At 48.0% G+C, this 15,131-nt stretch overlaps 1 protein-coding gene across 4 annotated transcripts in view; it reads left to right on the top strand.

Moving 5' to 3' along the window:
- VRK3 (VRK serine/threonine kinase 3) overlaps positions 1-15,131 on the top strand; it is a 751,237-nt gene that overhangs the window by 381,163 nt on the left and 354,943 nt on the right. For all 4 annotated transcript variants that reach the window (XM_063945241.1, XM_063945242.1, XM_063945243.1 and 1 more), the window contains one exon: positions 226-307. In XM_063945241.1, the coding sequence (XP_063801311.1) occupies positions 226-307 (82 nt within the window). The remainder of the gene's footprint in view (positions 1-225; positions 308-15,131) is intronic.

The following is a 15,131-nucleotide window of genomic DNA, read 5'->3' on the forward strand; positions in this document are numbered from 1 at the left end:
GATAAGCTAAGATTCACTCCCAGTAGGCGGCGGCTTAGCGTGTGCAAAGCTGCTAAAAGCAGCTTGCGAGCGAACAACTCGGAATGACCCCCCATATGTGCAATGTGACAGTCTACAGATCTTCTTGTACTGTGTTTGGATCAGCTTTTTATTTTTCTCATTGTAATACTATTAATCTATGGAGATGTCTGTTTAAGAATATATTGTGGTTTCTTCTGTCCCCAGTTGATAAATGGAAAAAGTCACATGCGTGTCCTGCGCTGGGAATTCCAACATGCATTGGCTTTGGAGTACATGAGAACTACAGGTAATACTAAAAGCAAGCCCCTTTTGAGAACATTAAAAAGTAATACAAAATACTTACACACAATACTCTGCTATATTATTAGTAAGATATCTAGTAATTTTTAAAATAATGTTCTGAGGTTACATAGGGTATATAGGTATATGGTACCTATACCTGATATATAGGTATATGGTACCCTTCACTTCTGACCAAGATATGCTCCCTTGTACTTGCATATGTGAACAAATAATACTGTACCTGTTTTGTTTACTGGTAATTAACCAATTGCAGCCCATAGCTGGCTCTGGATTTTATGGTTCCGGTATGAATGGTCGACCATATTAAGGTCGACAGTCATTAGGTCGAACACTATTGGTCGACATTGACATGGTCGACACATGACAGTTCGACACATGAAAAGGTCGACATGGATTTTCGAACTGTTTTTGGTGTCATTTTTTCCGTAACATAAACAGGAACCCCAATTAGTGTACCGCGTCCCCTTGCATGGCTCGCGTCGCTCGCCATGCAGCGGGAAAGGTGCCTCGCTCTGCTACGGTTGCGCTCGGCACAGGTTACTATTCCCAGTCGTAGTCCACATGGATGGTAAAGTATGAAAAACTAAAAAATCTATAAAAAAAAAAAAAAAGCCATGTCGACCTTTTCATGTATCGACCATATGTCTATGTCGACCATGTCACTGTCGACCAATAGTGGTCGACCTAATGACTGTCAACCATCCAAACGGATACCGGATTTTATAGACTTATGCGTTACCACAATTGTCTTGAATAGTGGAATATGTATAGCCAACAATGCTCACTAAGGTTTGAAGAAATACATGAGATGTTCATAAAATCACATTTGTGACTGAGAATATGGATTACAGTGCATCATCTTCATCATTTATAGCATAAAAGACAATTCTTGACATGATATGCACCTGGATCGTTATTTACAGAAAACCATCTTGTTAAATTCTATATTTATCAATGAGCGGTACTGTGACACTGTATTTGACATTGCTGCCTCGCAGCTCTTTGGCCATGGGTCAGATTCCAACCAGGGCCATATACTGTATGTGTGGAGTTTGTATGTTCTCTCCGGGCTTGTGTTCGTGTCCTCCAACTGCTGCATTTTCTACCAACATTTAAAAAGGTTGAGTTCTTATGAAAATAAGCCTAATATGTGTACGAGTCTAAGTTTTAGGGAATATAGATTGAAAACTCCACTGGGGAACATACTAATTTGATTTATTAAATATTCTCTTTTCTCTAACGTCCTAGAGGATGCTGGGGACTCCGTAAGGACTATGAGGAATAGACGGGCTCCGCAGGAGATAGGGCACTTTAAGAAAGCTTTGGATTCTGGGTGTGCACTGGCTCCTCCCTCTATGTCCCTCCTCCAGACCTCAGTTTTACACGGTGCCCAGAGGAAGATAGGCACACTGCAGGGAGCTCTCCTGAGTTCTTTGCATTAGAAAGCATTTTTGTTTGGATTTTTCTATTTTTACAGGGAGCACTGCTGGCAACAGGCTCTCCCTGCATCAAGGGACTGGGGAGAGAGGAGCAGACCTACTTAAATGATAGGATCTGCTTCCTCGGCTACTGGACACCATTAGCTCCAGAGGGGGTGAACACAGGTTCGTCCAGGGCGTCCACCCCCGGAGCCACGCCGCCGTTCTCCTCACAGAGCCAGAAGAACAGAAGCAAGAAGACGTCTCAGGCGACAGAAGCCTTCAGCGGCTTCACTGAGGTAACGCACAGCACCGCACCGCAGCTGTGCGTCATTGCTCCACACACCACACACACTCCGGTCACTGTATGGGTGCAGGGCGCAGGGGGGGCGCCCTGGGCAGCAATAATAACACCTCAAAACATGGCAAAAAGATATATACATGTACAGCTGGGCACTGTACATGTATATAAAAGAGCCCCCGCCATTTTTACACAGATTTGAGCGGGACCAAAGCCCGCCGCCGAGGGGACGGGGCTTCTCCCTCAGCACTCACCAGCGCTATTTTTCTCTCCACAGAACGCTGAGAGGAAGCTCCCCGGACTCTCCCCTGCTTACACACGGTGAAGGGGTGTTTAAAAGAGAGGGGGGGGGGCACATAATTGGCGGATAAGATATTATACAGCACTGCTGGGGAAAAACATTTTGTGTTGGTCTCCAGGGTCATTGCGCTGGGGTGTGTGCTGGCATACTCTCTCTCTCTGTCTCTCCAAAGGGCCTTAAAGGGAATACTGTCTTCAGAAAAGAGTTTCCCTGTGTGTGTGAAGTGTGTCGGTACGTGTTTGTCGACATGTTTGACGAGGAAGGCTCGCTTAATGTGGAGAGGGAGTGTTTGAATGTCAGGTCGCCGTCGGCAACGCCGACACCGGACTGGGTGGATATGCTGAATGTCTTAAATGCAAATGTGAATCTCCTGCATAAAAGGTTAGACAAGGCTGAGGCTAGGGATCAGTCAGGTAGCCAGACCGTGCCTGTCCCTGTGGCGCCAGGACCTTCAGGGTCTCAAAAGCGCCCCATATCCCAGGTCGCTGACACAGATACCGACACAGATACTGACTCTAGTGTCGACTGAGGATGCAAAATTACAGCCGAAGGTGGCAAAGGCTATTCGATACATGATTATTGCCATAAGAGGTTTTGCATATCACTGAGGAACCCCCTGTCCCTGACACGAGGGTTCACATGTATAAAGGGAAAAAGTCTGAGGTCATGTTTCCGTCCTCATTTGAGCTAAGCGAATTGTGCGAAAAGGGTTGGGAGTCTCCAGATAGGAGACTACATGTTCCCAAAAGGATTCTTATGGCGTATTTTTTTCCCCAGAAGGATAGGATACGATGGGAATCTTCGCCTAAAGTAGACAAGGCGCTGACACGCTTATCCAAGAAGGTGGCACTGCCTTCTCCGGATACTGCTTCCCTCAAGGATCCTGCTGATCACAAGCAGGAAATTACCATGAAGCACATTTACACACATTCAGGAACTATCGTTAGACCGGCCATGGCGTCGGCCTGGGTTTGTAGTGCTGGGCAGACTCCTTATCTACGGAGACTGACACCTTAGATAGGGATATCATTCTAATGACCATTGAGCATATCAGAGATGCTGCCTTGTATATGAGGGATGCTCAGAGAGACATTTGTTTACTAAGCTCCAGAATAAACGCTATGTCTATTTCTGCTAGGTGACTCTTGTGGACCCGACAGTGGACGGGAGACGCCGACTCAAAGCGGCCTATGGAGTCATTGCCTTACAAGGGGGAGGAGTTGTTTGGAGAAGGCCTCGCGGACCTTGTCTCTACTGCTACGGCCGGTAAATCAAATTTTTTACCTTATGTTCCCCCGCAGCATGCTAAGAAGGTACCGCATTATCAAATGCAGTCCTTTCGTTCCAATAAAAGCAAGAAGGTACGAGGATCGTCCTTTGTTGCCAGAGGTAAAGGCAAGGGAAAAAAGCTGCACTCGGCTAGTTCCCAAGAGCAGAAGTCCTCCCCTACTTCCGCAAAGTCCACCGCATGACGCTGGGGCTTTTCGGGGGGGGGGGGTCAGATCAAGTGGGGGCACGGGTCTTCGTCTTTTCAGCCACGTCTGGGTTCTCTCACAGGTGGATCCCTGTGCAATAGAGATTGTTTCCCAGGGATACAGACTGGAATTCGAAGACATGCCTCCTCGCCCGTTTTTCAAATCGGCTCTGCCGGCTTCCCCGTCGGAGAGGGAGCTGGTGTTAGCTGCAATTCACAAATTGTACATTCAACAGGTGATAGTCGAAATTCCTCATCTCCAGCAAGGAGAGGGTTATTATTCATCCCTGTTTGTGGTACCGAAACCGGACGGTCCGGTCAAACCCATTTTAAATCTGAAATCCCTGAGCCTGTACTTGAAGAGGTTCAAGTTCAAAATGGAATCGCTCAGAGCGGTCATCGCCAGCCTGGAGGGAGGGGATTGGATGGTGTCCCTGGACATAAAGGATGTGTACCTTCATGTTCCGATTTTCCCTCCTCACCAGGCGTTCCTGAGATTTGCAGTACAGGACTGTCACTACCAATTCAGACGTTGCCGTTTGGTCTTTCCACGGCCCCGAGAATTTTCACCAAGGTAATGGCGGAAATGATGGTGCTCCCGCGCAGGCAGGGCGTCACAATTATCCCGTACTTGGACGATCTCCTCATAAAGGCGAGATCTCGGGAGAAGTTGCTGGACAGCGTGTCTCTGTCTGTGAAGACGTTGCAGAGGCACGGCTGGATTCTCAATTTACCGAAATCCCAGCTAGTCCCTGCAACGCGTCTGACCTTTTTGGGCCTGATTCTAGACACAGACGAAAAAATATTTTTTTCTTCCAGTGGAGAAGGCTCAGGAGCTCGTAGCTCTGGTCAGGAACCTATTGAAGCCAAAAAAGGTTTCAGTGCATAATTGCACGAGGGTTCTGGGGAAGATGGTGGCTTCATACGAGGCCATCCCCTTCGGCAGGTTCCATGCAAGGACCTTTCAATGGGACCTATTGGACAAATGGTCCGGGTCCCATCTACACATGCAAAAACGGATCACCCTGTCTCCCAGGGCCAGGGTGTCTCTCCTGTGGTGGCTGCGCAGTGCTCACCTCCTGGAGGGTCGCAGGTTCGGCATTCAGGACTGGGTCCTGGTGACCACGGACGCGAGCCTCCGAGGTTGGGGAGCTGTCACACTAGGAAGAAATTTCCAGGGTCTCTGGTCAAGCCTAGAGACTGGTCTCCACATCAGTGTCCTGGAGTTGAGGGCCATATACAATGCCCTACGCCAAGCGGAGGAATGGCTTCGGAACAAACCGGTTCTGATTCAGTCAGACAATGTCACGGCAGTGGCTCATGTAAACCGCCAAGGCGGCACAAGGAGCAGAGTGGCCATGGCAGAGGCGACCAGGATTCTATGCTGGGCGGAAGGCCATGTAAGCGCACTATCAGCAGTGTTCATCCCGGGGGTGGACAACTGGGAGGCGGACTTCCTCAGCAGGCATGACCTGCATCCGGGAGAGTGGGGACTTTATCAAGAAGTCTTCACACAGATCACGGATCGGTGGGGACTGCCTCAGATAGACATGATGGTGTCCCGCCTCAACAAAAAGCTAAAGAGGTATTGCGCCAGGTCAAGAGACCCTCAGGCGGTTGCGGTAGACGCTCTAGTGACACCTTGGGTGTTCAGATCGGTCTATGTGTTTCCTCCTCTACCTCTCATACCCAAGGTGTTGAGGATAATAAGAATAAGAAGGATCAGAACAATCCTCATTGTTCCAGATTGGCCAAGGAGGACTTGGTATCCGAATCTGCAAGAGTTGCTCACAGAAGATCCGTGGCCTCTTCCTCTAAGGCAGGACCTGCTGCAGCAGGGGCCCTGTCTGTTCCAAGACTTACCGCGGCTGCGTTTGACGGCATGGCGGTTGAACGCCAGATCCTAGCGGAAAAAGGGATTCCGGAGGAGGCCATTCCTACCCTGATCAAGGCTAGGAAAGACGTGACGTTGAAACATTATCACCGTATATGGCGAAAATATGTTTCTTGGTGTGAGGCCAGAGCTGCTCCTACGGAGGAGTTCCAGTTGGACCGTCTGCTTCACTTCCTTCAAACGGGAGTAAATTTGGGCCTAAAATTAGGGTCCATAAAGGTTCAAATTTCGGCCTTATCCATTTTCTTTCAAAGAGAATTGGCTTCTCTTCCTGAAGTACAGACTTTTGTGGAGGGCGTGCTGCATATTCAGCCTCCCTTTGTACCTCCGGTGGCGCCTTGGGACCTTAACGTGGTATTAAGTTTCCTCAAGTCACCTTGGTTTGAACCACTCAAAACAGTGGAGTTGAAATACCTCACTTGGAAAGTGGTCATGTTGTTGGCCTTGGTTTCTTCAAGGCGGGTTTCGGAATTGGCGGCTTTATCATATAAAAGCCCATACCTGATTTTTCACGTGGATAGGGCAGAGTTGAGGACTCGTCCTCAATTTCTGCCCAATGTGGTCTCATCTTTTCATATGAACCAAACTATTGTCGTGCCTGTGGCTACACGGGACTTGGAGGGTTCCGAGTCCCTGGATGTGGTCAGGGCTTTGAAGATTTATGTGACCAGAACAGCTAGGATCTTGAAGACCGAAGCTCTGTTTGTTCTGTATGCGGCCAACAAGGTTGGCGCTCCTGCTTCAAAGCAGACTATTGCTCGCTGGATCTGTAACACGATTCAGCAGGCGCATTCTTCGGCAGGATTGCCATTGCCTAAATTGGTTAAGGCCCATTCCACTAGGAAGGTGGGCTCTTCTTGGGCGGCTTCCCGACGGGTCTCCGCACTACAGCTGTGCCGAGCTTTTACTTGGTCAGGGTCAAACACCTTTGCAAAGTTCTATAAGTTTGATACCCTGGCTGAGGAGGACCTCCTGTTTGCTCAATCGGTGCTGCAGAGTCATCCGCACTCTCCTGCCCGTTTGGGAGCTTTGGTATAATCCCCATGGTCCTTACGGAGTCCCCAGCATTCTCTAGGACGTTAGAGAAAATAAGATTTTACTTACCGGTAAATCTGTTTCTCGTAGTCCGTAGAGGATGCTGGGCGCCCGTGCCAAGTGCGGACTTCTTCTGCAAGACTTGTATATAGTTATTGCTTGCATAAGGGTTATGTTATAGTTGATCGGGGTTGAACCGAGGCTATGTTATTGTTCATACTGTTAACTGGGTAGTTTATTACAAGTTATACGGTGTGATTGGTGTGGCTGGTATGAATCTTGCCCTTAGATTTACAAAAATCCTTTCCTCGTACTGTTCATCTCCTCTGGGCACAGTTTATCTAACTGAGGTCTGGAGGAGGGACATAGAGGGAGGAGCCAGTGCACACCCAGAATCCAAAGCTTTCTTAAAGTGCCCTATCTCCTGCGGAGCCCGTCTATTCCCCATGGTCCTTACGGAGTCCCCAGCATCCTCTATGGACTACGAGAAATAGATTTACCGGTAAGTAAAATCTTATTTAATGCACTATGTTATGTGGGGAAGCGGTTAAAATACCGCCAGTCGGGATTCCACTGGTCACAATACAGACTCTGGAATTCTGACTGGGTGAAATGCTACAGCTATTCTCCCTCTGTGGGGGTGTCCATGATACCCATAGAGGGAGAATATAACCTGTGGCGAGCCACCGTGCCCGCAACGCGGTGAGCACAGCGAGCCTGGAAGGGGCTTTCTAGTGCTCGCCCCGCTGCTGGCATTCTGGTTGGACGGGATCCTACTGTAGGGATCATGACAGCCGGCATCCCATCCGCTGGTAATTCGTACGTAGCCTGTTATGTGTAGGTATTATATAGATAACTATTACTAAATATATAAATACTGTATTGCCAAATTCAACACAGCCAAAATAATAAAATACAATGCTATATTTCATGTACATATACAGTATGCTAGATAAATCCTCCTTGTCATCTTTGCTGTCCATGTCTGGATATGCAGTGTTTTTGATTTTGATAAATTCTTATACTCTGTAAAATTTAGAAAACACTGACAGCAGCACAGGACAAAAATTATGAAATTATTTTAGTCAGACGTTATTTTCGTCTGCCCACTATGCACATGGGCATGCATGACCCTTACTGCAGTCATTTGGTGGTTTGTATCTTGTCATTAGACTGAGTATGCCAGCAAAAGTGAAAACAACACTTCAAAATACTAAAATAAAACCAGAACAAAATGCTACTTGTATGTGCTTTCTAGATCGAGGTGCTGGAGATATTTGGTTAATATTTACATTGAAGTGATATTTAGTGCTATATTGATTGTGCACTGATATTGCAACATATTATAAAGGGACATATTCAGTCTCTTGAGTGTACTGTAGTTTGCATTTCAAATTTCAGGCTAGATTAAGGTAATAGTCTGACAAGCTGCATGTGTAAATGTGGACTTCTCCGATCAAGACCATCCATGCTATGTCTGTCAATAGAAGCTATGCTCTAGAACAGGGGTGGGCAATTGTTTCAGCTGGGGGCCGCTTAACACTTTCAGTGAATAGTCGTGGGCCACACACAAAATATTTTGTAAATCGAGTCTGAACTGCGCATGCGCCGCAGTCCCTACCCCCTTCCCCTGAACATATATAGCAGTCCCTACCCCCCTTCCCCCCCTCCCCTGAACCTATATAGCAATCCCTACCCTGAACCTATATAGCAGTTCCTACCCCCCTTCCCTGAATCTATATAGCAGTTCCTACCCCCTCCCCTGAACCTATATAGCAGTCCCTACCCTGAACCTATATAGCAGTCCCTACCCTGAACCTATATAGCAGTCCCTACCCCCCTTCCCCCCTCTCCTGAACCTATAAAGCAGTCCCTACCCCCTCCCCTGAATCTATATAGCAGTCCCTACCCCCCTTTCCCCCCACCTATATAGCAGTTTTTATCCCCCCCCCCCCCCCCCCCAAAAGAACCCATATTGCAGCTTAAGTACAGATCCATTTCAGGTACTGGCTGGGCAGGGGGGTTACCTTTTTTTCACAGTGGAAGATGATCCGCTGCCTAATCCCCGCTGCCCGTGCTTCACAGAGTCGCTGCTGCCCGCTGGCCGGAGTCACTGCTGCTGTCCGCTCCCAGGAGTCATTGCTGCTGCCCGCCGCTCCTGCTGTGGCTCCGCCCCCCCCCCCCCGTGCCGCCCAGCGCATGACATCACAGAGGAAATCCTGGACAGCAGACCCTGTGACGTGACCGGGATTTCCTCAGCGGCGCCGCATCTGGCAGCAGTCTAGCGCAATGACAAGCAGCTCAGCCAGTCGGGCCGCTTGTCATTGCACGCTGGTGGGAGACAGCGGCCCAGGCAGGATCGGTTGCCCACCCCTGCTCTAGAATATGTGATGTGAGTTTGAGAGAAAAATGTGTAGTCTCCTTTCATGGAGTACTTACCCTCCATGAGTCATAAAAGCCATTTCTCCGGCAGGGTCCACAGGTTTTCTACAGGATAACATTGGGATATGATGACGCGACAGCGGATTTGCACCAAACTGTCAAAGCTTTCGGCCTTCCAGCATGCAACAGGCCCATCCATATATCCCCGCCTCTTGGCTCAGGCAAATCAGTTTTTTGTTGGTTAGAGGGCTGCTGTTTTTTAGCAGCTATATGCTTTCTTATTTTATTTTTATAGTCTTACAATTTTTTTTGAGTGATCTTTCTAAAAAGCATCTTATACCTACCTCAGAAAGAGTCGCTCCATCAGCTTCCCGCCGTGTCGCAACAACGCTTACCCACGAGTACAGTGCTGTTTCGGCGGGTGTCTGTGTCTGATATACTAGCAGGTCCAGAAGACGTTACCAGGCTGTGGCCGGAGTACGGGGAGAAGGTAAGGCATCGGTTCCGCTTAGAGGGGAAACACGTACATAGCCGCACTGTTTTGGGAGCAGACTAACAAACAGTCGCTGACGCGGTTGCCACCTAGGATGCACCAGCGCTAGGCCTTAGGGATCATAGGCTCCAGGGGTTAGTATGAGGCCGCGATTCCTAAGGTTAATGTCAGCAGTGGGGAGTCAGATGCTCCCCTGGTCGCCCTTCCCACTAAGGGGACCCAGTCGCAGCATAGGCGGCTGTGTGACTGGTGTGTCATTGTTCACTTGGGCATCTGTGTTCACTATACGTTCACGGAGCAGTGGTGTACACTATTAGCGTCTGGATCCACTCAGCTTTGCAAACGTATTGATCGGTTCTGGAACGGTGAGTCACCCTGTATCCCACTCTACTGAGTCGGGTTTTACAGCACTAAGGCCCTCATTCCGAGTTGTTCGCTCGTTAGTTTTTTTCGCAACAGAGCGATTTGTCGCAAACTGCGCATGCGCAATGTTCACAGTGCATCTGCGCCAAGTAAATTTGCAAAAACGTTTGGTATTTTACTCACGACTTAACGAAGAAATTTCTTCGTTCTGGTGATCGTAGTGTGATTGACAGGAAGTGGGTGTTTCTGGGCGGAAACTGGCCGTTTTATGGGTGTGTGCGAAAAAACGCTGACGTTTCTGGGAAAAACGCGGGAGTGGCTGGAGAAACGGAGGAGTGTCTGGGCGAACGCTGGGTGTGTTTGTGCCGTCAAACCAGGAACGAAACTGACTGAACTGATCGCAGTGGCAGAGTAAGTCTCGAGCTACTCAGAAACTGCAAAGAAATTTCTTTTCGCAATACTGCTAATCTTTCGTTCGCAATTCTGCAAAGCTAAGAGTCACTCCCAGTAGGCGGCGGCTTAGCGTGTGCAAAGCTGCTAAAAGCAGCTAGCGAGCTAACAACTCTGAATGAGGGCCTAAGTCTCTATCTAATTTTGAGTACGAATAGTTAGATAAGTGCCTGATGCATATGAGTCTGATAACTATTGCTGTTGTTTTCTTTTGCTGTGCAACTGAATACGTTTTAAACTCCGATCTAAGGTAATGCAGTAATATGTTTCTCCTACATATTTGAAATGTATTTGTAGTTGATTATGTGCTCATATTGCTTATTATACTAATGTATAACATGTGACTGATTGCTTGTGTGATTGCTGACTTTACTATAATTCTGTCCGTTTTTCTCAATGCTGGTGCAAAGCAGGGAACGGTCGGATTGTGTGTCACTTTAACAAATTTTAAAGTGATTACAGTCACAATTTGTGTAGTAACACTGTAAAGATGTGTGTTTATTTATCCTATCTAAGACCGGCAAGGGTGGTGAAAATATAGTTTCCAAAGCAGCACCAACACTCATTTCATGGGGTGTAGTATGTCTGACCGGTGGTCTGGAGACCGCCGGTCAGCGGGGAGGGGCGAGTGCAGCAAGCCCCTTGCGGGCTCGCTGCGCTTGCCACGCTGCGGGCTCAGTGGCGACCTGCGGTCACCACGGGTTCTATTCCCACTATATGGGTGTCGTGGACACCCACGAGTGGAAATAGTCCCTGTTGGTCGGCATGCCGACTATCGGGATCGTGAGTGGGTGGGATGTCGGTAGAGGTGATGTGACTGCCGGTCTCCCGACTGCCAGTCACATGAATACCACCCCATTTCATGTTGTCTTGCAAAGCTGGGTTAACCTATCAGGACTGTGGCAAAAAACAAATGGTTTGAAACTTGTGCTGTACAGAAGTTAAATCTAATGGTGCCCATACACTTGTGCGAGTATCGGTACTAGCCTTCGATTTCAGCCACATCTGTGAGAGATATCGAAGGATTGTATGCACATTTTAGGTACCTTGAGACGCGATGCGTGGGCACGCCGGTCGAATATCGCGTCTCAAGATATGTGCTGCACGTAATATTTCTCGCATCGCAGTGCGATCGCATGTGGTTTAAAACCCACATGAGATATATCGCACTGGGCACGCCGGTCGAATATCGCGTCTCAAGATATTATGTGCTGCACGCAATATTTCTCGCATCGCAGTGCGATCGCATGTGGTTTAAAACCCACATGAGATATATCGCACTGGGCTACCAGAGGACTGGCTTCCAAATCAGAAGATAAGCCATCAGCCTGATGGTGCGGACCCCCAATTGGGAGACCCCAGTGTGAGAGGTCAACTTCTTCAGTTTGCACAGATCTGGCAGCAGTCTACCACAGATGCCTCTGTGCAAGAAGCGGTATCTGACAGTTATGCATTTGCTATCAAGAAACACCCTCCTCAAAGGTTTTTTGTACCAGCCTGTCTTACGTGGAAATGAAGGCCAGGGCTTTGCTAGAGGCAGTTTGGAAGTTGCTTCAATCAGGAGTGATAATTCCAGTTCTTCCTGCTCAATGAGGACAAGGTTTTTATTCCAACCTGTTTCTAGTCCAGAAGCCAAATGGGTCGTTCTGGCCAATACTGAATCTCAAAGCACTGGACAAGTACATTTGGGTGCGTCGGTTTCATATGGAGAATTTTCGTTCCATTATTTTGGCCATGGAGCCGGAAAATGTTATAGTATCCCTGGATATCCAGGATGCTTACCTACATGTTCCTATAGCACTGTCCCATCAGCATTATCTCAGGTTTGCTATCCTCCAGCATCATTTTAAATTTCAGGCCCTACCTTTTGGTCTGGCCACAGCTCCCAGAGTATTCAACAAAATTACGGTGGTGATGGCATCTGATCTCCGTCAGCAGGGGATAAGGATTTGTCCATACCTCGACGACTTATTAATTCTGGTACAGTCTCAGGAATTGCTTCAGTGTTATCTGCAGCAGACAATAACTTGTTTACAGAGACACAGTTGGCTCATAAATTGGGCAAAGTCGTCCCTGGTACCATCACAACGAATGACTCATTTGGGGGCTGTGCTGGATTCAGGTCTTCAGAGAGTATTTCTAACTCTGAACAAAATTTCCAAAATGCAGTCAAGGATTCAGTAGCTGTTACACAGTCAAAGGGTATCCATTCACGCCGCAATGCATGTGATAGGGTTGATGGTGTCGACATTCGACATGGTGAAGTATGCTCAGTTCCATTCAAGGCCTCTGCAACGTCTGATCCTTTCCAAATGGAGTGGTTGTCATCAGACAATAAAAGCAAAGACTATAGTCCTTCCTCTAGGAGTAAGGAGGTCATTAGCCTGGTGGCTACAGACATCCCATCTGGACTAAGGGAGACCCTTTTGGATATCAGATTGGGAAATTCTGGCAACGGATGCCAGTCTTCACGGTTGGGGAGCAGTGTCAGGAAGCAGTTGCTTCCAGGGACTGTGGACTAAGAAAGAAAGTTGCCTGCCAATAAATATATTGGAACTTTGGGTCATATACAGTATATGGCACTTATTCAGGCAAAAGACATCCTTCAGGGGAAACCAGTCCAAATCCGCTCGGACAGTGCAATGGTAGTAGCATACCTCAACCATCAGGGAGGAATTCGCGCCAGAATGCAATGAGGGAGGTAAGTCACACATTAAAGTGGGCAGAACTTCATCTTCCAGCCTTGTCCACTGTTCATTTCGGGGGTCCTACACTGGGAAGCGAGTTTTCTCAGTCGGCACGCCATTCATGCAAACGAATGGGCTTTAAACCCAAAGGGCTTCCAAAATCTGGTAGACAAATGGGGGTTACCGGAAATAGATCTCATGGCGTCACGCCAGAACAACAAAGTTGTTTGAGTAACTGTCATTTACTGCCCCCCTGGCATGCCCTCCAAATTCCTTGACAATTTTGCTTCCTCACTTCCTCTCTTCTGATATTCCCTCCATTATCCTATGTGATTTCAACATCTCTATCGATAACCCCACAAAATAACCTACCTCTAAACTCCTTAACCTCACCTCTTCTCTTGGTCTCTCCCAGTGGACCTCCTCCCCCTCCCATGTGAGTGGAAGCTCACTGGATCTGGTCTTCACTCACCGCTGTGATCTTTCTGATTTCTCCAACTCCCTATTCCCCCTCTCTGACCATCACCTGCTCACTTTTAACCTATCTCTATCTGCTTCTCCATCTTTACCACCTACGACTAACATCACAAAGCGTAACATTGAGGCTATTGACACCACTTCCCTATCCTCCCTGTTTGACTCACTCCTCTCTCCTGTTCTCTCTCTTTCCTGCCCTGAGCAAGCTACTTCCCTATACAATGCATCTCTTACCTCTGCACTTGACTCTGTCGCCCCACCAACCACTATTCACCCTCGCAGATCGACACCTCAACCCTGGCACACCAAATGCACAAGATATCTGCAAAAATGCTCACGTACTGCTGAGTGACAGTGGAGGAAATCACGCTCTAAGGCCGACTTCCTCCACTACAAATTTATGCTCTCATCCTACTTTGTTGCCCTTACCATCTCTAAACAATCTTATTTCAAAAGCATCATCTCCTCTCAATCCTCAAACCCCCGGCATCTCTTTGCCACTGTCGACTTTCTCCTCTGCACACCCCCACCTCAGCTTCCCTCTTAACGTTCTGCTCTTGACTTTTCCACCTTCTTCACATCCAAAATTTACTCCATTCGTTAGGACATAACATCCCTCCAGAACCTGAGCAACCCCCCTTCTCCATTTCCCGACCCCCCTCCCCTCCTACCAACTGACATCTTTCTTCCCTGTATCTGGAGAGGAAGACATGGTCCTCATCCAGTCCTCACCTCCCCACTTGACCCTATTCCCTCCCATCTTCACCGCTTCCTCTCTTCTTCTGCCTGTTCCCATCTTGCCCATCTACTCAATCTCTCATTCTCATCAAGCACTGGGGTTAATTCCAAGTTGATCGCAGCAGGAATTTTGTTAGCAGTTGGGCAAAACCATGTGCACTGCAAGGGAGGCAGATTTAACATGTGCAGAGAGAGTTAGATTTGGGTGTGGTGTGTTCAATCTGCAATCTAATTTGCAGTGTAAAAATAAAGCAGCCAGTATTTACCCTGCACAGAAACAAAATAACCCACCCAAATCTAACTCTGTCCCTTCTGCCTTCAAGCATGCACTTGTCTCCCCTATTCTTAAAAAACCTACCCTTGATCCAACCAATTTCTCCAACCACCGACCCATCTCTCTTCTCCTTTCTGCCTCCAAACTACTTGAGCGTTGTGTCTGCAACCACCTCACTGTCTTTCTTTCCACTCACTTCTTGACCCTTTCCAGTCTGGTTTCCGTCCTCTGCACTCCACTGAAACTGCCCTCACGAAATTTTGCAATGACCTCCTTGCTGCTAAATCCAGGGGCCATTACGCTCTGCTTATTCTCCTTGACCTCTCTCTGCTGCTTTTGACACTGTAGACCACCCTCTTCTGCAAATCCTTTACTCCCTTGGTTTGTGTGATACTGCTCTCTCCTGGCTGTCGCCGTACCTTTCTGATTGTTCCTTCTCTGTCTCCTCTCATCACTCCACCTCCCCCCCACTTCCTCTACCAGTAGGTGTTCCCCAACTTTCTGTTCTTGGGCCTCTCCT

The sequence above is a fragment of the Pseudophryne corroboree genome, chromosome 11 (assembly GCF_028390025.1).
Source record: "Pseudophryne corroboree isolate aPseCor3 chromosome 11, aPseCor3.hap2, whole genome shotgun sequence".
NCBI lineage: Eukaryota > Metazoa > Chordata > Amphibia > Anura > Myobatrachidae > Pseudophryne > Pseudophryne corroboree.